Source organism: Drosophila grimshawi, unplaced genomic scaffold, assembly GCF_018153295.1.
Source record: "Drosophila grimshawi isolate 15287-2541.00 unplaced genomic scaffold, ASM1815329v1 contig_1377, whole genome shotgun sequence".
NCBI classification, from domain to species: domain Eukaryota; kingdom Metazoa; phylum Arthropoda; class Insecta; order Diptera; family Drosophilidae; genus Drosophila; species Drosophila grimshawi.
In genome coordinates this window covers 14,936,551-14,960,755 of record NW_025062900.1, presented here as the reverse complement: position 1 = coordinate 14,960,755, position 24,205 = coordinate 14,936,551, and the positions used below count along the sequence as shown (strand labels likewise).

Below are 24,205 nucleotides of genomic sequence, written 5' to 3'. Positions count from 1 at the left end.
TAAAACTAATGAAATTTTTGCAATATTATCCAACCGGCTGCTGACCCCGAAAGACAACAAGAAACCAAAGAGAAGTTGACCCCGCAATGCCAACAACAGCAAAAATTAAAAGAAAAATACAAAAAGAGGCAGCGAGAAAAATTAACGCCACCTAACCAAAAAAAAAAATATATATATATATATATATATATATATGTATGTCTGTTTGTCTGTACAGGAGCAGCAAGTGCTGAAGCCAAAAGACAAAGCCAGCGGCTGCACTCAGAGAGCCAGTCAGAGATTATTATTATGTCAAGTCACGTTTATGAGCGTAATTTCGGCAAGACGCCCAACCACAAACCAGCTATAACTGTATGTGTATATATTGAAGTATGTGTATGTGTATGTGTATGTGTGTATGGAACACCCAAGCAGTAGAGCAGGACCCACGTAACTGTGCCCGGATGCTGTTTGTTAGGACGACATTGCAGCAGTTAAGTCGCAGCCCGCGGCCAGTCAATAAACCGTTAAAAAATAACTTGAGCGACGGTAAGGATTTCCATGTATATTTGAGCAGCCATCGCTAATCGACTACACAGTATATATATTCGGCATTAACTATATAAGACGACCAGTATATATCAGTAACAGTCGAAGTCTTTTCATTACCAACGCTTGCGGTTAAGAAATACATACATATTTCCAATGTGTTTTGGATATATACTTAACAATTTTATTGTGTATATAAAAATTGTAATCTTAAACTATTCGAATTTCAAAGCCAACTATGTCTCTTGAAAAGTCATTTAGAGCGACTACCGACAGTTATCTAAAAGCAAAATACTTTTAATTTCCGTATGGTCTGCGAATTATCTATTTCAGTTGGTTGCAAAGGACAACATAGACAACTAATTACCACGGAATGGATCGCTTATTTTTGTATAAATATTGTAAAGTCAAGAGAGCATTTCGTAATGCATTAATGTAATGTGTTTTTATATTTGAGGTATGCTTGGCTACATTCAAGCAATTAGCAACTCATTGGTTTTGTGCTAACTTATGAGCTGAAACCCATAGGCTTATCAGGCAGTTATCGAAAACATATAAAAGGACGAATTCAGGAGAGAACATTTAGTACACTCGAAATGAAGCAACAGATTTGGAAGTTACTAATAAAGTCATTTAATTGCATCTCTCATTTTCCGATTATTTAAGCAGACCAACCAACGGACAGACAGATAGACTGACATGAATTAATCCTGATCAAAAATATATATGTACTTTATGGAGTCGAAGATGCTTCCTTTTGAAATATATTTACCCATTTTTAGTAGGTTCACGATATAACGAGAACCAATTCAACAATCTGAGCAACAACAATTACAACTCAACAAAGCAAAAATGCAAGTACAAATATTTGTTTGTTGCTTTGCTCGTTAAACTGTTCGTAAAAGTAATTAAGTTTATTTCATGTAAGCCAAACGGCTCTTAACTGAAGATTAGAACCAGAAAACTTAAAAAGCGGCTTGAATATTTGCCAAAACTTTGATGCATGTTTTAGACCAGTTTATCAATTTATCAATCTTGTTCAAAGGCAAATTCAGACATAAATGCGTTCGTGCTAAACTCTGGGTAAGAAAATATGAATTCAACTACGAGTGATAAGACAGCAAACAAGAATTTTTACTACATTTACTATATCACATTGTAACCATAAAAATAATATTAATTTTATGAATAATGTTTTTATTAGTTTTCTAAAGATATTGCAAAGTCTCCAATGGAAAGTATTTGTTTTGGGAGCAATTTGTCGAAATCTAAATGGTATCTGTGACTTAAATTGGAGTATTACAAATAACATTGTACAAATGTATCAAACATGTGTCATATATATGCCAATACATTCCATGAACAGCATTCAGAAAACAACTCTTTGTTTTATGAAAATTAAATACGCTTTTAGCGGTCAGTAGAGTAACTAAGGCATAGAAATTGGACTGCTTTTGTTGAATCCAAATTCTATGTTCTTGCTATAATTAGAGATGCGCAGTATTTCGTGCGCAATGTTTCTAAATTCTATATTCTATATTTTGTGTTCCTTATTCAATTTTCTATATTCTACGTACTATGTTCTATGTTCTAAACGTAAGTTTTGTCTTTTGGAACGAAGCAGTTTCATGTTCTATGTTTTTGCTTTCGATGTAGTTTGTCATTGCACTGCTTACAATGCGCACTGCTTGTGTGGCCTTCACGCTTAGACCTTTTGAAGTTTTTCACGAAGCTCTGACAAAGCTTTTACGTTAATACTTGGTTTTCGAACCCCATTTTGAAAATATAAAATCTTAAGCAAACTCAAATATCGCCTTACTGAATAAGAAGTTAGAATGAGGGACATTTGCCAGCAAATGCATAGCATATGCAAGCCAAGTCAAACAACAAACAAAAATAAAAAATAAAACATAGCATAAGATCACCAAATGGCATTTTTATTGATTGATAGATTTACAGAGTCAATTCGACACATAATGTGAGCAGCAAAAGCGGGGCACGTCGACAAGAACAAAATAGCAGAGCTCAAGGATACTAATAATGGAGCAGCCTAAGCAGAGCTGGCAAATAGCGCCAAAAGAAACTGCAAGTAAGAATTAAAGGTAAAGATTAATAAATATTCAACAAATGTTGAAGTTATTAGTTTAAAAAATCAAAAAACTATAAACATATTTCTTACAATTGTGCTAAGATATTTTGCATGTTGTTGATTTTTTCTTACATAAATAATTTAGAATACACAATTTAAAAAATTTACAGGAAGAACATAAGCATTTCACAAAGTTTAACATAAAATAAAGTCGAAACTTTAAAATTGAACAATTAATTAATAGCAGCGAAATCACCTACCAATCAAGTCCATCCAGCTATATATTAAGCTAGTCCTGTACACAAGAATAATGTTTTGATTATAGTAAAAATTGAGCAACATGGAACGGTTAGTTATGCGCAAGGATCCATTGTCCACTTGCCATAGTCCACTTAAAACTTGACGCTCATCGGTTATCAGCGTGAGTGACTTGCAGTTGTACACGCAATCGCAAATGATACCGGTTCCATTCTGGATAACATACGACTCCTCTCCGGTCTGCCCCACATTTTGAAAGAGATGATTGTGTGCCGCCAGGCAAAGCACATCCTTCAATTGGCATGCGACATGATCGGAAGGTGGATAAAACAGGTCCAAGGTGCAATTGCAGTAGCGCAGCATGTGACGCTGCTGACACTCGGCCAGGCAGTTCTCCATCCTATACTTGTAGCCCTTTAACGTCTGGAAATGGTGACCTTCATGCTCGTAATCCAGCAGGCATTGACGTTGCTGGCTGCTCATCGAAAAGGTGTCCTCATCGTAGAAATGATAGACGGCACTTAGGCCGATGTCCGTGTCCGTATAAGGCATCAAACTAATGGGGAAACTGTACCAATTACCTGGCTCCACAATATCGACCTAGATCATTGGATATAACACATGTTAATATTTTTTTAATTTGATATTTTTGCGCATAGAAATAAAAATAGTATAAAATCTAATAGACTGTCTTTTCCCACGAAATCATTAACTACTTTTTTAGTAATTTCTTCCATCTTGAAACAATTTGATACAAAATATCAGAGTTATAATGGAAGGATTTGTATATAATTCTTTTGTTCTGTATATCGGCCAGGAATCAAGCAACTATTCTGACAATCTCGACTAGAAAATATTTCATCAATTAAGTCAGTCAGGTAAATGCATACTAGGTGCAACACTTATACGCACCACAAAACCCTTGGTCTCTCGATTGCCAGGCGCATGCCGCTCCTCATTTAGCAGTAGGCGAACAATTAGGCCCGTACTCCTTCCCGTCTCCGCACTGGCACGTTGCTCCTCCTCGTTGAAGGCCAGACAGGGCCCTTGGGGCAGACGACGTGGCCGAAAGAGTTCACAACAATTACGATACTGCGTATGCCAGCTGCAATCTCTGAGCATTTCATCACAGCGCCAGCTCAACTCGCTTACAATCTGCGTAAAATTTAGATGATTGATGGTTTCCAGAGGCTGGTCATGAAGTGTCTCAAATACATCGAAACGTGTTGTGGTCAGAGCATCATAGGCGGTCAGCACGCGTTCAAACAGTGGCTGCTGTGCAGCACTTATGTTATAGCGTCGACTAACCTCGGGCAAACGAGACCAGTTTAAGCGGTTCTTGTTGCACACGATTAGCACGGGAAAGGCAATGTTCTGAATAGGCCAATGCGAGTCCGCAATTAGTGTGTGGAACTGCTTGAGATGATATCGCTCCCCAAGCAGATAGCTAATATAGATGAGTACAGTGAAGGCAGAGAGTAGCGCCAAAGTCCAGAGTAAACTGCAGATGAGCTGATCAGTTGACTCAATCATAAATCCAACTTCTTTTTACTCGTTTCACTCACCGCATACGACGTCTCATTTTGGGCCAGAGAAGCTGATAGAAACCATGAATGTGTGATCCATTGTAGGGACGGAGCAACTGCATCAGGGCTGCTTCACTGCTCGGCTGCTGGTATTCCTGCCATACCCGGATTGGCAGTCGATTTCGTTTCACTTTTCTCACTTGACGAATATGCATTTTGTGTTCACACTTTTGTAGGTCAAGCCTTTTATACCTTTCGCGATTATAGCTACATACCCTGAACAAAGAGGGTGTTTGAAATAAATTGGTAAATACATTTTAGGATTCCTTTCTTCTCAAAAATTTAGAAAAAAAATACACATCTATTTCAAAAGGTTCGGAAGAAATTCGCGAATAAGGCAGAAAAATTTAAGAAACATCCTGAAGTGATTTTTTCAATAGGATGCTCAATTTTTTGAGTAGCTTAATATGAAAGTTTAATAGAAATTTAATGAAATAATATTTGGTTGATCTTAGCTTTTAGCTAAACTTACGCAAGAATTTATGCAAGTCTGAAGTTTCTCAGAAAGAGCATTTGATTTGTGTCAAATTTTTTTGAATTTCTCTAATCTCTGTTTGCAAATCATTGAAAGCATTTAATTGAATTGACAAACAGTTTGTCCAATTAGCTTGACATATATAGATACAAATAGTTGTATAGCGTAGAAATCACGAATGTAAATGTTGTCAATCTTGTCCCCTGGGCAGGCGTCAAGCGCTTTGTCATCGATTGGGTCCAACTTGACCTTTGTGGCAATGGTTGCCGCCAACGATTTTAATAGGCGTTAAGCACGTTAGCGCCCAGGACATGGTTAAGTATCTAATTATCACACACAAAACATTCCAACACGCAGACCCCAAAGAAATCGCACCATATAAAAGACCATAAATGAGCTTGCAACGGATTCAGTTGTTGATCAGCCATGACGCTGGCCTATTATCCGGCGGCACGTTCACTGCACCTGCAGTCCCGTTCATTACCGCGTCGCTATGTCCTGCTGCGTCGGTTGGGTGCAGCCGCCTGGCAGCTGGCGGTGACCTTTGGCAAACGGACCACGATCCATGGCCTGGATAAGTTACTCGCAGCACGGGCCAGTCGCTGGGAGCGCTTCGTCTGGCTGTGCACGTTTGTGTGCGCCTTTTTGGGCGCCGTCTATGTGTGTCTGATACTCTCGCAAAGGTTTAGCGATGGCAAATTCCAAACTGTGGTGGATAGCACTCGTTATCCGGTTTATCGCATACCGTTTCCGGTCATCACCATTTGCAATCACAATCGCCTCAATTGGCAACGTTTGGACCGGGCCAAGAGCCGATTCATGGCCAATGTCAGCGATGCCGTGCAACTAAAGCTGTTTGAGCGCATTGTCAGCAGCTACGATGATATGTCCTTCGGTCATTTTGAGTCCTTTGGCCAGTTGCGCACTGAGCCCACACATCAACTCAGCCACATTAATTTCAGTTTGGTCATTGACTTTATGTCCTGGACCTGTGATGAGCTTCTCACCGATTGCAAGTGGCGACATTTTCCGTACAATTGCTGTGAGATCTTCTCGATGCGACGCAGCAAGAATGGCTTATGCTGGGCTTTTAACTCTCTGGAAACCGTTGAGGGCAAACGCATGCAGCTGCTAGATCCACTGTGGCCCTGGCGCACTGGTTCCGCCGGCCCAATGAGTGCGCTTTTCGTGCGAGTTCTCATACAGCCGGATAAACACTGGCCGGGACGGCGCAATGAGAAGGGTATCGATGTAATGGTCACGGAACAGTATGTCTGGCACAAGGATCCGTTTAGCATACCAGCCGACACCAAAGTCGACATCGAGCTTGACCCCACAATTTACTTTTACGACAACGACACACGTTCCGTGAGCTCTGATCAGCGTCAATGTGTGTTTGATGTTAGTTTTCTTTCTGTTTTCCTCTTCACTTTTTTGTAACTAAAGTGCGATTTCAATTTCAATCATAACTGCACTTTTATTCCAATCTTCAAAATTTCACTTGATTAATCAATATTTTACTTTAGCTATATTCTGCCATTTTATATGCATTACAGCTGCTCGTGCTTTTGCACAGCTCGTTTTTCGAGACCTTTTATCGGTCAATACTTTTTTCAATTGATTTTTTCGCGTTGCGATTTGTGTTAATTAACTATTTATTTAAGTTTTTAATAGAAACATGCTGAGAAAAAAAGCATACTTATCAAAATTGTACATTTACTTTATGGCGCCTTAAACTTGCTATACGCATCTTATGATTTTTATACATATTTTTTTGCTGCTCAGTTTATGAACAAAAATTTTTACAATATCTTCCCTAATACATATGCACACAACTTTATCAATTTTAAATATGACGCACTATTCAATTAAATGTTGTAGTAGAAGTTTAAGGATGCTCAAATTGAAAATCAACTTATTTTATTTGAATTTGATAAGCAATTTAATCTGTTTGCAGGACGAGCACAACAGTCGGGACTTCAAATCGTTGGTGGGTTACATTTACATGATTGAGAATTGCCAATCGGAGTGTCATCAGGAGTACTTGATGCGCTACTGTAATTGTACAATGGACTTGCTTTTTCCGCCGGGTAAGCACGTTCCGTTTAACCGCAATACAAGACTTGAAACTCTGTCCTTGCACTTGCAGGCCAGTTTCGGTCGTGCCGCTCTCAGGACTTGTACTGCCTGGCCCAACACAATGGTGCGTAGTAGCAAACTGTGACTTACTATCATCCCAGAGTGGTCAGGTCCTCTTCTGAATGCACATTTTCACAGATAGGTTGCTCTACTACCATCAACCGGGCGAGGACCGTTTAGTGCGCAACAATTATGAGGGTATGGAATGTAAATGCTTTCGCAACTGTTACTCGCTCAACTACATCAACAGTGTGCGTCCATCTTTTCTGCCGCCGGAAGTGGTCGGCAATTCATCATATGTGGACTTGGATGTGCACTTCCGCTTTGAGACCATGATGGTCTATCGCACTAGTTTGGTCTTTGGCTGGGTCGATTTAATGGGTTAGTAGTTGCCAATGAAAAAAATCAAAGTATAAGGAAGAGTCAGTGATTGACTTAATCACTTCGCAATACTCTTTCACTGGCAATCATCACTCATTATTAATTTTATATTTGCTTCTTATTTTGGTTTAAATTATTTCTCTTGAATTATTTTAATGACTTAAATTATCCGCACATTTAATTTATAGCAAGAGCACTGATAACAATGCAAATAAACAATGTATACTCTATACTTAACTCTCAATTTGAATTGTATTCTTATCTGTTTCAATTTAAAATTATGCTTTTTATAATTTATTTTGTATATGTATAATTTCGAATATTATTACAACTTATCAATTTTATATTTAAAATATATTTTGTAAAAGTATTTAAATTTTCATATTCATTTCGACATATGGAATTGACAGTTAATTAATGACTGTCTGGTATAAAATACTATTTTTTTTAACAGTTAGTTTTGGTGGCATTGCCGGACTCTTTTTGGGCTGCTCGCTCATTAGCGGCATGGAGCTGGCCTATTTTGTGTGCGTCGAAGTGCCCGTAGTTGGCCTTCTGGGCTTGCGTCAGCGTTTCCTAGCCAAGCGACGCATGGATATGTCAGTGAACACGCCCACGTTGAAACTACGATCGGGTGTGCCCAACCAGCTGGAGCATTACATAATGCAGCTAAAGACGGAGCAGGCACCACAGAAATCGACAGCCAAATTTCAAAACTGGCAACGCCATACGTTCGCCCGTAAACATGTTATTAGCAAATGAATAATGTGCACAAATAAACCAAATATTTGCGTTAAATTGGTGCGAGCTTGAGGTCTAAACAAGTGGCTGCCAGCCAGCAGCCGCAGCTGGCAAGCCAACAAACAAATTGTGCTCATTTTTCAGACTCGCACAGCCAGGACAGCCACCAAAGACGACCTGGTCTGGGGGAGGCCTGTTTTAGAGTTTGGGGTTGTTCTGGCCGCACGTTGACAGCTTCATTGCCAGACATTGTTAATCAAAATTGAGGTTAAGTCGTGCTCCCAAGCGCAACTTTTCCAGTTTATTGAGACATGTACTTGACTTTCTGAGAGGCGAGTCGAGCCGAACCAGGAGCCGTGGTCGCCTCAGAACCCCTTTGCAATTAAGCATAGTTTGTTTGCTTGTGGCTGTTGTGCTTGTTGTCTGCGGTGCTTGTGGTAGGTCAGGCTGTCATGATAGCCGGGTCCCAATTGGGGCCCTTTGCGATACCCGCTTGGCTTTAAGTTCACATTATTTACCCTGTGCTATGTCAGCGAAGGCGTATGTGTAATTTTATTTACACAAAAAAGGCAGCAGTGCGCACTTTAAATGCATAAGCCACATGAATTGTGAGTTGCACGACCAAAAAGGCACAGCAGGCAATAATTTTTCATTTCAATGTCGCGACAGCATTTATATATGTGGCACGGGGCGTTTCCGGGTTGCATGTGGGGAATGTGAGTGTGACGCATACCTGCCACAAAACGAGCCTCAAACTGTTGACAATATGTAAATGTTTGATTGGGCCTATAAGTTGCTTGAATGCGCTGCAAGTGAAGTACGAAATATAATGCCGAATTCGACGATAACAAAATGTAAGTTAAATAAAATACAACAATTTAAATATTGATAGCAATTAAATCTAATCGGACTACTGAACTGTAAGTGACACTTTGAAAAGTCTTTATGTTTGTATAATTTTAATAATAACGAAGCAAATACGAAATTCTCCTTTGGATGCTGCTGGATGGTCGAAATTCAAAGTAATTTTGTGTAACCCAATCAGATAGAGACAAAGATACAAACTATCGCAATCACATTTATTTATCATCTGTTATAAAATTTATGTATTTATTACTATCCCGAGTATTGAAAGGTCGGGAATATTATAGAGCACGCAAAAATATATGCCACACACGCCTTGCCTCCAGATCCAACTGGCAGGTCACAACATTTTTGCTGTGCAGCCAAGCAAAAAAAATTGAGATTTTTTGAAAATGTACCCACATTGAACTTATTGAAATTCAATGGCTGCATGCACGAAAATAACTGTAATTGATTACCAAATTAGTTGCACACGAGCAGTCATAAGTCAAGAACAAATATGGCCAACGACTTTTGACTATGTGGTACTATAAAATATTATCACAATTGATTTATGTCAAGCGAGGAAAATGTACTCAATGCCAACAAAGGGAAAATAACAGAGTTGGCTGCCAGGCAGGTAAGCCATCACACATTCACTCTGTCATTCAGTCAGTTAGTCAGTTGGCGAGGTAAGTCGAAGTTGTTAAAATATTTGCGCTGTCAGTCGTTATTTGGCGTAGTTGCGCTCAACTTGTCAAATTGTGTTGGCTGCAATTGAAGGCAAATGCAACGCGGCAACGCAAGTAGAAGAAGTTTACCAAAGGAAGCCTAATAAATGTCAAAAGCGCCTTTCAAGTTGGCTCAACGCCAAACGGCGGCTGTCAAAATGGCGACCGCTTAACATATTCATGACATAATCTGACATGGCGGCAACACATGGGTCACAAAACATGACACAGATGTCGACTGCAGAACTTTTGACAGTTCACGCTTGACGAATGGGTTTTCATTTTATTAAAATGTTCGCTAATGTTAAGTAATTAGAGAAATTAAAATATGAAATTTAATATGCAAATGATGTACAGTTGACGTGCCAGTCGAGAGTTGGTAAGTTTGTAATTTATGCCAACTACAGTTGCCTCCAAGCACATTTATGCCTAATTGATTTACGGATAACAGCCGCCAGAATGGGATACACATCTGTTATTATACACATGCGTTTGAATATGGCTGCTCTGGACTTGGCCGTCCATAATTGCAAGCACTTGTTAGTTAATTAAAAATGCAAATAAGACTGCAGCTTGTCCATTGAAACTTTGGCATCCACTGGCTCATATGTGTCCCTGTCGGAACGTTAATCGAGCGCGTCAGATTTCGCAATTTAAACTTTGCCCATTGCCAGACAACATGAAAATTGTATCCCGGAACCCCCAAATACACAAGCAAAACATGCAATATGTCGTTGCATACAATCAGGCGCCAGTTCTGGGCACAATGGAGGACTGAAAGCTGTTGTAAATTTTAGCTTTAAAAGTTAAAGTTTAAAGACTGATTATAAATATTAATGAATGTGAGAGAGTCATAGAGAAACAATTATTAATATGAAGTACAAATTATGTATATGTAAATAATATAAAGAATAGTTTTTAATATATGGAAATCAGTATTTTAGTAACGGATAATACAAAAGATAATAAACAAGATTCCCTGTTTAATCTTTTTACAAGTATTTAATATATGCTTACTGCGTTTATGTACAGAATATGTACTATATTTAAAAATATTTTATATTTTTCTGTCAAACACCTTATTATTACCACATTTATTTTCAGTGATAAAAACTACAATTTTCAACGACGTATACGAAAAAAAAAAATTAAAAAACTTTAAAACAAACCACCAAATCTGGACACCTGCAGTTCACTGTTGTTGTTGGAGGCCACAACAATTAAACATGGGTTTCAGCTACCAGGTGACGCTGTAAAATGGCCAACTTACGGTCCTTTGTTAGCCAGCACCCATTTTGGATAGACGAAACTCGCCAACTGTTGACCAAAAGTAGTTGGAAAAAGCGTTGACGTGCACCGGGTCGATGTTAATGGTGTGTGTTTTGTAGCAGATAAATGGGAGTTAATTACCTTGGTTAAATAAAGTAAAAGGCTAAACTCGCCAAAAAGTAAATGCTTCAATTCCCGCTGACTCATGACGCGCAACATATAATGTCCGAATTTTGTTAAATCTTTTGACAAAGTCATCTGCAAAAAAACTTTTAATTAAAAATGTCCCCAAAAATGTGTATGTTAGATGGATTCGGAGAATCCCTTGAGGCAATGACAAGCCAAAATCAATAGCCATAAGGCACACTAACAAGACGACTATAAGTCTTTCGAATTGCGACTAACAAGCAAAAGACACAGGACACAGCGACAAATATTTGACCTTATGATAACGTCGATAAGTTCCACTTCTTACCTGGGCAACATGGCCCAATTATTTTGCTTCAGTGGAGCTGAAAATACGACACACGCCCAGCCACAGGATTTAATAAGCTACCCAACACTAGACACTGGGGGTATCTATGGCAACACACAAGTCGTGCGTCATGCCCCGAGTGTCATGAATAATTATGCAACCAGAAAGATGGAATATATGTATATATATATATGTGTAAAAAAAAAAACCGAAATAGATATACCTTTAAGTGGCACTGACTGTATTTATTTACAACTGGCCTTCAATAAATAAAATAAATGAAACCTAAAAATATTTTGGTACTTTAAATTATTGGCGAATATTTAGTATTTAATTAAAAGAAGTGAAGAAAAGAATAGAAAAAAATATGGCGAAATCAAGGCTCATGCAACAGCTGATGTACCCGTTGGCAACAATATCATAACAAGCACACATGATTTATGATATGTAAGCTGGACGAAAAGAACTTCGCTTATGCTTATGTACTTCAATTGCCATCCATCAAAACGTCTCGAGCTGCTGGAGAACCTGAGCGAACACAGCGACATCAAAAGCAACCACCGACCGCAAAAGTAGAAACCACACAAAAATGTGCGCCTTGCTGTTTCTATTAAAATATTATTAAAAGCAGAAAGGAAGGGCGTGCGTTGTCGCGTTGACAATTCGATTGTTCCATTATTATTGCATACTTTGTGGCATATTTTGAGCTTATGAGCAGGCACTTTCGGCAACCTTATCGGCTTTGTGCTGACGGATTTAGTTGATGAAGCCCGGCTGCACTTTGATGTCGCACAAAAGAGAATTGCAGCCAAATCTAAAGCAGACGACTTTTGCCTTTGAAATATCGCAAGCAATGCTCCCGTCAAATGAAATATCAAGGACATCTGTTACAGTAAGAAAAGAAATGCTGGCGACCCAGCATCATATATGCTAGTGTGTGTGTGTCCCAATGGACGCTAGATTAACTCTTATTTCATGCAGACACACTCAAATGCAAAGAAAATAGAAGAGACTGCCAAGAGGATGTGGGAGGCAGAAGCAGCTAGGAAATTGCACAATAAGCCAAAGAGCGGAAAGTTGGAGTTGTAATGCCCGGCGTTCAACAATAAAATGCAAATGTCACTTTGAATGTTTCCTTTGGCAATAAATACAGGGTTATCAATTGGATTGTGTGCCCAGCAAAATTGAATCTAGTTTTAAAGCTGAGTTTAATTTTTATCTAAACATGTTTTTACAATTTGCGTTCAACTAGTTAAATAATAAATGCCTAAATTATAATTAAATATATTCGGTTTCATGAAACCTTACAATTTTAGTTTTCACTTATTTTCTTTAGATTTTAATCTTTTATATCATCAGTTGTATCACCCTGTAAATTGTAAAGCATACGGAAAACTGTTCACCAGCAATTTCCTGCAACAATTTTTCTCAACTTTTTTAGCCGGCCAAAGATTAAAGGCTTAGAGCACTTCAATTCGAATACGATTGCCTTCGCATAAATCACACACCTACGTCAGCAAAAGTTTTTACTACTACTATGCGTAAACGGTGCCCTTGACATTTTTGCTAAATGATGATGATGTTGAAATTGCGAGTGTGAGTTTCGAAGACAGTCGCTGACATTCTGACATTCTGAGCGTGCCTGGCAGCTAGACAAACTTTGATCCACTCAGTAGTTGAAGGACTCGAATGCAACAGCTATTAATTTTGCATTGCTGCATTCGTGCGGATTTTGTGGCATTTGTGACTGCCATGAAATGAAGTTATGCGCTGGCTACCTGTACCCCTGTTCCTCTCTCTCTCTCGGTGATCCACTGCTGCCACCTTTCACTCCAGTCGCAAATATTAGCTAAATGTGTGCTTTGTCTAGACAATGTCTGGCTGGCATTATCAACATATTTATATGAAATTTAATCTAATAAAATTGTCAAATATGCACGCACCGTTTTCCCTCTTGTTATGGTGCTTCCTTAAAGTGGTCTTCTTTATTGACCTTAAACTTGTTCGCACCAAGGCAATGCTTTTGAATAATTCACAAATATATTCAGCAAAATAAAAAAAATACTGTCAACGTCACCGCTAACGGCACCACCAACATTAATACATAATACAATTTATGATTTTTATAGCTGGCGCACTGAGATTTCGCCTGCCTCACTTCATCTCTTCTCCCCTCTTCCGTCCGCAACATCAGAACTGGCTTGCCTGTCAACTTAACGCGTGTGTTGACAGTTTCTTCTTGGCTTTCCCTCTCTATTTCATTTTCCAGCCATTTTTTGTTTGCTTGTGGCACCTTAAAAGCAAAAACCGTAACCAAAACCAAAACCAACGTTGCACGCTTTCAACTTTCAATGTGCTTTGCATTTCTAAATAGTTGACGCCAGTCCAGGTAAAAAGCCGAAAAAGGAATCAAATAAGATTCTCAAAGCTGTCACCTACCGACTACGTAATACTCTGTTCTTAGTTGAGGCAATAAAAGTAGCTGACTGAATGAACGCTGCGAATCTACACCTGAAGAAACAGGTCACCAAACATTAAACAATTATTGACAAAAATTATGTTTGTAATTCAATACAAATATTTTTATGGGAAAAAAAAACAGTAACAATTTGGTAATAGTGACGATTCTCTCATTTTTTATACAGAGTATAAAAAAGTATAAAAAATAACTGTCCCTTAGTGTTGGTTTTTTGGTCTAGTCGGTGAGGGCTACAGAACCGGCAGGCACGTGGAGCACGACTGTCGCCGGAAAGTTAATTTCGCGTTGTATTTATTATTTATGTGCATTACTTGGGCGCTCTTAAAAGATTTTCACTTAGCGCCACCGGCTGTGGCAGCTTTTAGAGCAGCAAATGATTTATGGACGGTTCTGAATAGATTTTAATAGAAAGATTAGTTAACAGCTGGAGAGTCTAAAATAGTATTCCTAATCAAAATGATCGTGCCGGCCTGATCAAGGCAAAGCATAAATTCATAATCTTTTTTTCACATTATAAAGTAATCAGATTAAAATTCAGTCATCATTAAATTTCCATTTCTTCTGAAAAGATAAGATAAAATGTCATATAACATTTATAATAATCTAAACGGGTTTGCTCTGTTGTAACATTACTCAGTGTATTGACATAATAATGTTATTATTTAGTAGCATTATAAAACTAAGAGATAAGAACACAAACAAAATCAATTAACTTAATCAACTTTTCTTGATACTTGAAAATCTGTGTTCCTGTACTCCTAAAACACAATTAAAATCAAATTTAATTAATGCTAGATGCAGGCACACTCGAATTTCAATTTGCCAATGTGCGGCTTAAAATTTTGTTTAACGTCTTTGCCTAATTGGATTTGCACCTTAAATGGGTTAATGATGGCTGTCAGGCGGATGAATTTTCTGAAGCCTGCGAATCGATTGTCTGCTGCTTAAATTCGCATTAATTAACACTCATTTGGCTGCTGTTGAGCGAAGTGCCTTCCAATCAAAGGCAAATGGCAATGGCAAAGGCAAAGCCAATGTCTACGTAGGTCATACGCCCCATCGGATCGGATTGCGATCCAGTTGGAAGCTTAATCATTTTGCGGATTTCGTGCGTCTGTCTTTGGGCAACTGGTCGGCAGTTGGAGTTTGAGTCCAAGTATGCTTGAATTTGCTTTTAATTAGTGCTCAATTTTGGGAAGGGAAGCCAGTGGGCACAGCTTGTGCTTCCATCTGTCTCGCTGGATGGTGGGCGAACAATGCGTCAAAGTGTTGTATGCAAATATGCAACCAGTCGGCAATTGTGAAAGGCAACGTTGTCGTCTACTGCGTCTCAAGCAACAGCCCTCTACAGCTCCTAAAAGCACCGCACACCGAATGTTGCAAACTGACGCTCTCTTGGCGGACATGTTTGATTGCGAGTGCATGTTGTGCATGCAACATGGCAAGTGACCGACCACAAATGCAGCTGGAGCTGGTTTTGTTGTTGTAGCTGGAGCTCTGGTAAAGCCTGTCAGAACATGCGCTGCATATTAAATGTACATATTCACAGATGAGTGATGGGTGATGGCAAACGGCAACCGGCAACCGGCAAACGCAACTCAAGTGCAGCTCAAAGTGCGGTCAGAATACGAAATGTTTGAGATTTGTCTAATACTTGCAAAGCCTCGCATAACCTTCTCACATAGAATCAACAAGAACTGCTAATGCATTCACAAGTTAGCTAAGTCGACATTGATTATACGATTGAATAATGAACCTGTTGCACATATGTAACATATCCGCATGACAGCCACACAAATTCCTTTTAAAAGAGTCAGGCAACATTTTTTTAAGAACCACAGTTTTTGTTTGCATAAATAAACATATTCTAAAGCTTATTTATTTTTTAATTCACCTTGCTTCTACGTGTGACGCATATCTGTCTATCGTTTATAACTATGCTTTGAGAACGATTTAAATTTATTAAAAATCTCAATGACAATCTGCAGCATCTCTGTCTGAAAGTAATATGATATAAATCTCCATACAAAGGACATTTATGCCAACACATTAGTAGCCTGTCTTACCCCATAGACCAATTTCATTTAATGTCGTCCATTTACAATGACATTCAAAGGCAAGTTAAAATGTATAAAAACTGTAATTAAACTGCAATTTCACAGCGACGACTCCGTTGACATTTGCGGAAATGAACTCCACAAAAGCGACAAGTGAAGTTTACGTTGATGTCTACGACGACCTCAAAGGCAGCAAAGTCACAAGAACATAGAGTGAGTGCACCGAGGGGAAACTTCACTGAACTTTGTCAATTTTCAAACAAAATTATTTAAAAACTACTTGCGAATGAAAACTAATATTTTTTCAACTTTACTCCAAATAAAAGTAACAAACATCACACCGATTAAATGTTATCATCGAGCTCGATTTTGATGCCTTGAGACTTATCAAATTCATTCTTATTAAAAAACATAAGATCATGGAATGTGGAATTTAAAAAAAAGTTCGCATATCATTGGCAATGTTCACATTCTTAACAACAATTCGTATATAACTTGTGCGTAAAGGGCATAGGAGACATAAGGCGAGCGCGTGCGCCTTTTTTTTTCATTAAAATCAAAAGTATAATTAAATTCTTGGAGCTCAGAAGAGCTGACCAAGCGAATGTCCGCCCCCGGGACCTGCTTCCACACACCGCACACATGCTGGGAATTTGTTTGTTATGACAGCACAAAAACTGTAAATGGGATACGTTTTTCTCAGCACTGCGTACATGTCAAGGGACATGGGAAAAAGGACAGAGGGAAGCTCAGTGACTCTGACCATTAGACAAGTACTACATGGCATATGTTTTTAATTTGTTGTTTTTAGTTTAAAAAACTGCTAAATGTCGTATGCTTTTAATGAAGTGAACTGTACATATAACGGACACCAGTGGAATACGGAAATATAAACTTCCGCTTTTGGCAACGCGAATTTAGTTGCCGTTGAATTGTGGCCAAGTTTCACAATAATCAATAATTTAAGTAACTTCACTAGAGCAGAAAAATATACAAACAGACGTAAAATGGCAGTCAGTCAACAGCACTCGTATAGATTTATGAGCCAAGTCAACAGCAGAAATAGCAAAATAAAAAGCAGAATTCTGTTCAGTCAATAACATTGTTTAAACTTCACAATGCCATTTTTTATCAGGTAAACAATTACACACATTAACATATGCATACACATAAGCTTTATATATTCATATTTATATACATACATATATTATTTCCATTATGTTTTATATTCAAATAATATTATGCATGTTAAAATCATTATAAAATATTTGTATATATTCATAAATATTAATCAAAATAATAGCTCAAAATAAAAAAGGAAATTCATAATTTATTTTTTGAAAAATAAAAATATATTATTTTTCACAAAATGTCAATAGGAAGGGAAAACAATAACAAGAAACATTATGAATGATATAATAATAATTAGTTGACATGAAGTAGAAAATGTTATCTATGTGTATATATAATATAACATAACTATTTATATACCAGACAAGCATCGCTTATCTGACATGAATTGATAATTGTTTGTGTTTGCTCGTTTTGCTTTGCATTGTTTTATTTGTGCTTCAAATGTTAAAAAACGGACACACTTAATATTGTTTGCCAAGTGAGGCATTGCCCTGTTGCCCCCAAACCTCTGTGTCTGTGCTGCACTTTACCAGCCGTTTGAGTTGATCTGATGTCCTGTGCAGCTACAGCAACCGCATGTCCTGCAGGGCAATTTCTGTTTCCATTGTATTGCATTTTCCTAACTGTATTGGGCTTATCTGTAGCCTTACACAAGCCCCAACCAAAACAAGACAAGATTTATTTACTGTTGCCGAGCAGAACTACTATTAGAAAACAGCATGACCATCTATTTAAACATATCTACAAACATACACAAAACACTCACACACATAACAACATATAGGAGATGCCAAAATAAAAGGCTTTAGAAAGGGAGCTGCCAACAAATGTATTTCACGTTAAATTTGAATATATTGCCACAATAACCACAAATATTTCGCTCAAGCATTTAATTTCATTTCATTTCCATAGTCAGTTGTGTTTAGTTTTGATGCGATTTCAAACGCTGGGCAGCTATGGGGAATTGTAAATCTGAGCAACGCAAATAAATCAGCTTTATTACTGGGCCCGCCATATTTACAGCTGAGCAGAGCAGTTCATTTGACTTATTGTTGACAAGCTTTTAAATAAATTGAATTTACTGACATCAACGTAGCAGCAAACCTGCCATCGAGAACAGCCAACATGGCCTGCCTGGACAACTCGTGCTAGGACTGAACATTGAGCGCTCACACTTGGCAAACATTTGCCAAGGATTTACGACTGTGGCCTGCCCGACTGGCACTTGGCGCTAGCTGCTCCACTCACCTGGTCTTGTGTAATGCCAACAAACTGCAAATTGCTACAAAATCACTTAACTGTAAATTTTTATAGCATCTCTTACACCATGTGAAAATCCAAAAGAAAACAATGCCAATGGGTATGTGAAAAAAAATAATATTATCTGCGAAACGCTTTTTGCACAATATCGCGAGTTGTCATTTTATATATAAATAAGGGAATCAGTCTCCAAATGTATCTTGGTTTATATTTACATAAATGTCTTTGGTTTGGCCAACGCAAGCATTTTTTATAACAATTCAGAAATATTTATTTCTAAATATTTTCAACTTTTAATATTTAAATATTTTAAACTGTAAGTTAAAACAAAAAACCTTTTAATTTATAATACAATTGTTATTTAAATTGCATTTTAGGTATTCAAAATATTTACATGAGCATTTTCTAACCAAGGGACACAATATTTTTGTATTTTTTTGAGAGAGAGATACAAGTAGAAATAATATCTGGAATGTACTTGAACAAAAATAACTTGCTCGTGGCGCATATCTACCTTTCTCTCTCTCTCTCTCTCTCTCTCTGTGCCCCACTTCTTTAAACGATTCACTCTGTAGGGCAAGCGGAAACAATTGTCAGGACCATCGTCACTCAGCGCAGCCATTTTGTTGTTGCCAGTTACCAGTTGCCAGTTGCCAGTTAAGGGCTCCATTGCGTTTTATGATATTGTGAGCATTGCAAAGCGTTTCACTGTTTCGCTCGCTTGTTTCCAGGTCGCTTACTTGGCCTTTCTGTGGCTTTACGGCTATTTTACATTAAATTGCAAATGAAATGGGCAAACGGAACCCCCAAATATGGGAGAATGGGTGTCATCTCCATTGTGCATTGTTAAACTGGAATTTTAATTGAAGTTTTTCAACACATATGTATGTACATACATATGTGCGCATGTGAAGGGTTGTTTGCCATATTAAAGTGTTAAATAGCACATGTCTGTTTGTTTGCTTTTCTTTTTTTTCTTTTTTTTGTTTGTTCTTTTCTGGTCGTCATGCTATGCATATCAAATGAATGAGGCCACCCTCTCATTTAAGGGTCTACATCATTACATCTGGAAAATGACACCTGAGATTGCACGAAATGAGCGGCAAATATAATGGGTCAAGCAAATGGACTTGCGCAATGTTATGTGGCTTTAATAGTTAACAAAAATAGCTGTTATTTAAAAAGTGGCTAATTGAGACTGTTTGCCTTAGATGTCTGCAGGTTATTTGAAAGAATACCATTTCAGAGGAATGTCAAATTGTCTTTAAAACAATACGCCTAACTTAAAGCTAATATGTCTACATTTCAATAAGACAACTCAATGTAGTCCAATTGTCTTTAAAACTGTATGCCTACCTTTAAGTTCATCTTTCCACTTTTTAAACAGGATTTTTATCACAAGTGAACTCAATTGAATAAAAAAAATCAATCAACCACTAAATATCTATTATAATAAATAAATAAATAATAATTTAAATAGACATTCAAAATCATATAAAAATTCAACAACAACAAATGAAATAAAGTGTTTAAGATAAGAAATAATTCAATTTATTTATTTATAGAGTAAAGTATAGTTATTTTATTTAACCCAAAATTTAAGACTTCAAATTTTCGGAAACAAGTATAAAAGCTAGAGACTTACTACTTACTTACTTCGGGCACCTCGATTGCCCAGTTCATAAATAAACAATTAGGCACCACGCGGCGTGGAACATTTGTGTGGGTTCACAGGCAGCTATTAAGAGCCACTTACTGCTCCTTTGGCTAATCGTCAAGGCTTGTATAGGTCCATGGGACCTTTTTACTTGTGTCTAATCTTTTATTATGCTCTTTTTGCGTTGGTGAACCTTTTCCACCTGACCACAAAATAAGCGTTTAATAACCACATGGAACTGAGAATTGTCTGCCTACCTATTTGGGGCTTAGGGCGCTTGTCCTTCCACATGCTTAACTAATGTATCAAATTTGCCAAGATACAAAAGAGTTTCCGCTTCCGGCAATTTTGCCGGCGCCCAAACTAAATATATATGTAACGCTTGTAGCTTTGGTTTGTTCCAGAAACTTACGTACCATTGTTGCAGGTTGCCAACTTGGCCTTAACCCTTCTGTCACTTAATCTCTTTCCATGTCTGTCTGTCTGTCTGACAGAGTTTCTGCCTGTGTGGTTGTGTCAAGGGCCGCGGGCGCGCTTGTCTGCAAAGTTTGGCTTGCAAATATCATTGCCTACCTAGCGGCGACGCTGAGGCAGCTTAATCAAATATGCATGCAACGGCATTTCTTTTTGTTTACTACCGCACACAGCTGCGTGTGTAATAAGTGTCATATTTTTCGCTTATCCGGATCCACCGACTTGCCCCGTAGCAACAACAACAACAACTACTTCAAATGTCAGTTAATAAATTGCAAAACGTTTTTCTGCGAATCGACAAACCGACAACTTAACAACCCAGCAACCAACTGCACTTAATGTCAGTGACACACACATAACTCCCCCTCTTACCGCAAACAAACGCAACTGAGGCGCTGAGTTGGGAGCTCGAGCCCAGGGCAGACAATGAAGTTGCCGCTGTTGACATGAAGCGTGACGAGAACAAGTCCTGCGACCCCTGCAACTTGATCCTGTTCTGTGTGCCACAGACATTTACAAATAAACAGCGCTAAATTATAGGTGCCTGGTGGGCGAATGTCGAGAACTGCTGCACCTTTCTGCTCTCTCCACTTGTAAATAATATGGAGAGCTACACCTGCTGACGATGTCGTCGCCATAGTCTAACTTTTAACTACAACAACAATAGTCACTCGCATACCAATTACAGCAGCAACAAGCAGACGAAAAACTTATCTATATAACATCGAAACTTGTATGATCTAACACAGCTGTGAAAAAAATAACTCTATCAAATTATGACGACAAATTATAGCATAAGTAAGTATTGTTTGAGTTTAATGTCATTAAGAGCATTCGATAAGAAGTGGAAGCCTATTACTCATAAAAATACAGAATTTAATAACATAATATTACTTTCATTTAATATTAAAAATTGGTTTGATTTAGACAGCAAATACACCAGAGAGTTTCAACGAATACAATTCAATTTATTTAATTTTACTAGTTAAAAGATTAAGCTGAAGATTTAAGAAAAAGAACATATATACACATTGATCTGTATTTTATAACATTTTGTTTAAAAAAAAACCGCATTCAAGTGGAGCAATGTTTATTAAAGCTTCCTTGCAGTCAAATTTAAACTATTAATTTTAATATTAACTTTAATTAATTATAAGACATTATTAACTATAAGACAATTACAAAATATTTCAGATTTTTTAATAAATTCAACATAATATTTATTTAGATTGCTCCAAGTGTATCATAACACATGACCAAGTCAGGTGTTACACTCGCCAGGAGTCTAACAAAGTTCGAAGCACGTTGCAAAGCACAAAGTTCAAGTTGACGACGCTGAATTGCATTTTGGCAGGAAGTACAGGAAGTACAGAAGTAAAGTTAGGTGCAACTCCAGCTCAGGGTTCGCAACAGTTTGCGAGTTGGAAAATGTTAGGCTGACATTGTTGCAATTTTTATTGATGATGCCACTGTCAAGGCCAACAATAAGACAGTATACAAGTACAACTGATGTTAATTGCAATACACGTTAATTGCAAACGCATTTCGATCTTTGGCAAAAGTTTTTCAATTAAATGTATGCTGCAATCAATGCCGAAGCCGTAAATACTTTGAAGATGCGTTGACAATTAATTGCATTGCATTGCATTCAATTCACTCACATAATGAATGGGCGTACTATTGAGGACTTGGAGACGTAGCATGCTACCTGAAAACTTATTTTCGCCAAGTTTTCTTTGCCTGACACGTTGTGCGAAAACTTTTCACAAAAACTTGTTTCTCTTTATGCTTAGTTGCGAAATTATCTCTTTGTATTGGGCTTCTCGGTTTTGGATGCGTTTAGACCTGGTCAGTTTTTCCTCCAGCCAGGTTAGCACAGAATGCTATAAATTTAAACTTTACCGACAAGGTGTTATTTATTATTTTACTGCAAACCTCAAGCTGTTAGTGCAAAACAATGAACTATCTTTAATGCATAACATTGTAAAGAGACATGGAGCTTGGATATAATGCACATATATGGGAACGAGTGAGATAAAGCTTCACAAACTGCATTTATGACACGAGTGATAGTTGAAGTTCGTTTGAATCTGATGTTTGCTAAATATTATTTTAGATATTTTTGCGGTGTCTCCCAGGCGATGCCTATTCTCATTAATTCATTAACTTTCTTGTCAGAATGAATATCGATTCCTATGCAGTTATACAAAGTTAAGGCTTTTTATAGTGACACAACAAAATAGAATTGAAAAGGATAGGAAATATCCATAAAAAAAAAAAACAAATATTTATCATTCATTGCTATATTTTGTGACATAATTCAGTCATTGCGGAATATGAACTATCAGTTTAAAACTATGCAACAAAGTATCCAGCTACAAGCTATTTAGCCATAAGCTCCTCATTTAAAAAAAAAAAAAAAAAAACATTATTTCTGTTTCTTGATTCGCTACTGATCAGTTCTGAGAGTAGCTGAAGTCTGCAGTTGCAGGCCCAGCTACTCAACTTGGACGCCCTTTGGACGTTGTCACATTGCATGTCACGATGCCAGTAGCAGTTGGAATCGTTGCATGCGTCTGGCTGGAAATCCCTGATTTAATGGCGTGGAAAATTAGAAAACGTTTGCATTGGCGTCATGGACTGACCTCAGTCGGGGTGTAATCGTCTGGCAGCTGTCAAGCAGGCTGGCCTCGATTTCCAAGGATCGCAGTCGTAGCTTAAATGCGTGGCATTTGGGACAATCGCAGCAATTTTGAACGGATGCCAAATTGCCTGCTTGGCAAGCGTCTGCTCAGGTGCTTGAAAAGTGCATCTAATGACTTCATAAATTAAAGCCGGAAACCTCACACACATACACACAGACTAAAACTTTGTGTATGTGAGATTGTTGTAACTTTATCCAAATGAAGTTGAGAGGCTTTTTAGCAGCTTCGTGTGCATTTTTAATGAAGTTTGCCGCTGCGGTTTTTTGTTTCTACACGCCCACAGACACGCCCACATCTTTAGCGGTCGGTATTTACCAAAAGGCTCAAGTTTCGCAGCACGCTCCGCTTTATAAAATACTTTGCAGCTGCGTCTCACTAATAAATGTGTCTGCTGGCAAGTCTACAAAGTGCTTTTAATTAGTTGTGTTGGCTTTCTGCAATAAGAATGTGTGCAAAGAAAAAAACCAAACTCAAGAAAAAAACATGAAAAACATGACACCGAAGATTACATACCCTTGTCGCACAGATACAATCTGCCGACATCTTAATTTCTTTCAAACAGGTACAAAGAGAGACTGACAAAATATATCTATGGTTGCATAGACTGAGCTAGAATCCCTGATACCTTAAGTGGTCTTCTTCAGTTGGTTACAAACTTTTACACCACATTTTAATACCCTCTGCAAGGGTATACGAACGGAAACAGTTTTCGCTACTATTGTTTAACAAGTTGGGTGTTCACTTTTATTGAAAGTCTACTTGCAATTCCCTGTCTTCAAAAATGTTTCACAAATTAAAATGGCTTAAGTTTAGGTAACAGAAATTGAGCGCCATTTCAAGTTTCCTATGCATATAATTTGTATAATAAATAAATTATTAAGCATTAGTATATTTTTGTCACAAAATACTGTTGAAACTGTAAGC

General features: G+C 37.8%; 2 protein-coding genes across 3 annotated transcripts in view; one reads left to right on the top strand and one right to left on the bottom strand.

Moving 5' to 3' along the window:
* Nucleotides 1-2,464: 2,464 nt before the first annotated feature.
* The window catches only part of LOC6562701 (pickpocket protein 19), a 29,002-nt gene continuing 7,261 nt past the window's right edge, over nt 2,465-24,205 (bottom strand). The window contains exons 1-5 of one of the 2 annotated variants that reach the window (XM_032736305.2): nt 4,441-4,726; nt 4,184-4,376; nt 3,788-4,030; nt 2,878-3,475; nt 2,465-2,611 (exon numbers count right to left, since the gene is read on the bottom strand). In XM_032736305.2, the coding sequence (XP_032592196.1) occupies nt 2,490-2,611; nt 2,878-3,475; nt 3,788-4,030; nt 4,184-4,376; nt 4,441-4,616 (1,332 nt within the window). In that variant the 5' untranslated portion in view covers nt 4,617-4,726 and the 3' untranslated portion in view covers nt 2,465-2,489. Of the gene's footprint in view, nt 2,612-2,877; nt 3,476-3,787; nt 4,377-4,440; nt 4,727-24,205 lie in introns of those variants that run through there. The other variant, XM_043214504.1, reaches the window with a different exon arrangement.
* LOC6561374 (pickpocket protein 19) lies at nt 5,363-8,221 on the top strand. Its single transcript, XM_001988079.2, has 5 exons — nt 5,363-6,337; nt 6,894-7,026; nt 7,086-7,139; nt 7,214-7,456; nt 7,911-8,221. Exons 1-5 carry the CDS (start codon nt 5,363-5,365, stop codon nt 8,216-8,218), a joined length of 1,713 nt encoding a protein of 570 aa, XP_001988115.1. The 3' UTR covers nt 8,219-8,221.

Bases quoted from the DNA above. Each gene is read 5' to 3' on its own strand.
- LOC6561374 (XM_001988079.2), top strand. From the start codon at position 5,363: ATGACGCTGGCCTATTATCCGGCGGCACGTTCACTGCACCTGCAGTCC. The intron at 6,338-6,893 runs GTTAGTTTTCTT...ATCTGTTTGCAG, and splicing joins AGCGTCAATGTGTGTTTGAT to GACGAGCACAACAGTCGGGA. The intron at 7,140-7,213 runs GTGCGTAGTAGC...ACATTTTCACAG, and splicing joins CTGCCTGGCCCAACACAATG to ATAGGTTGCTCTACTACCAT.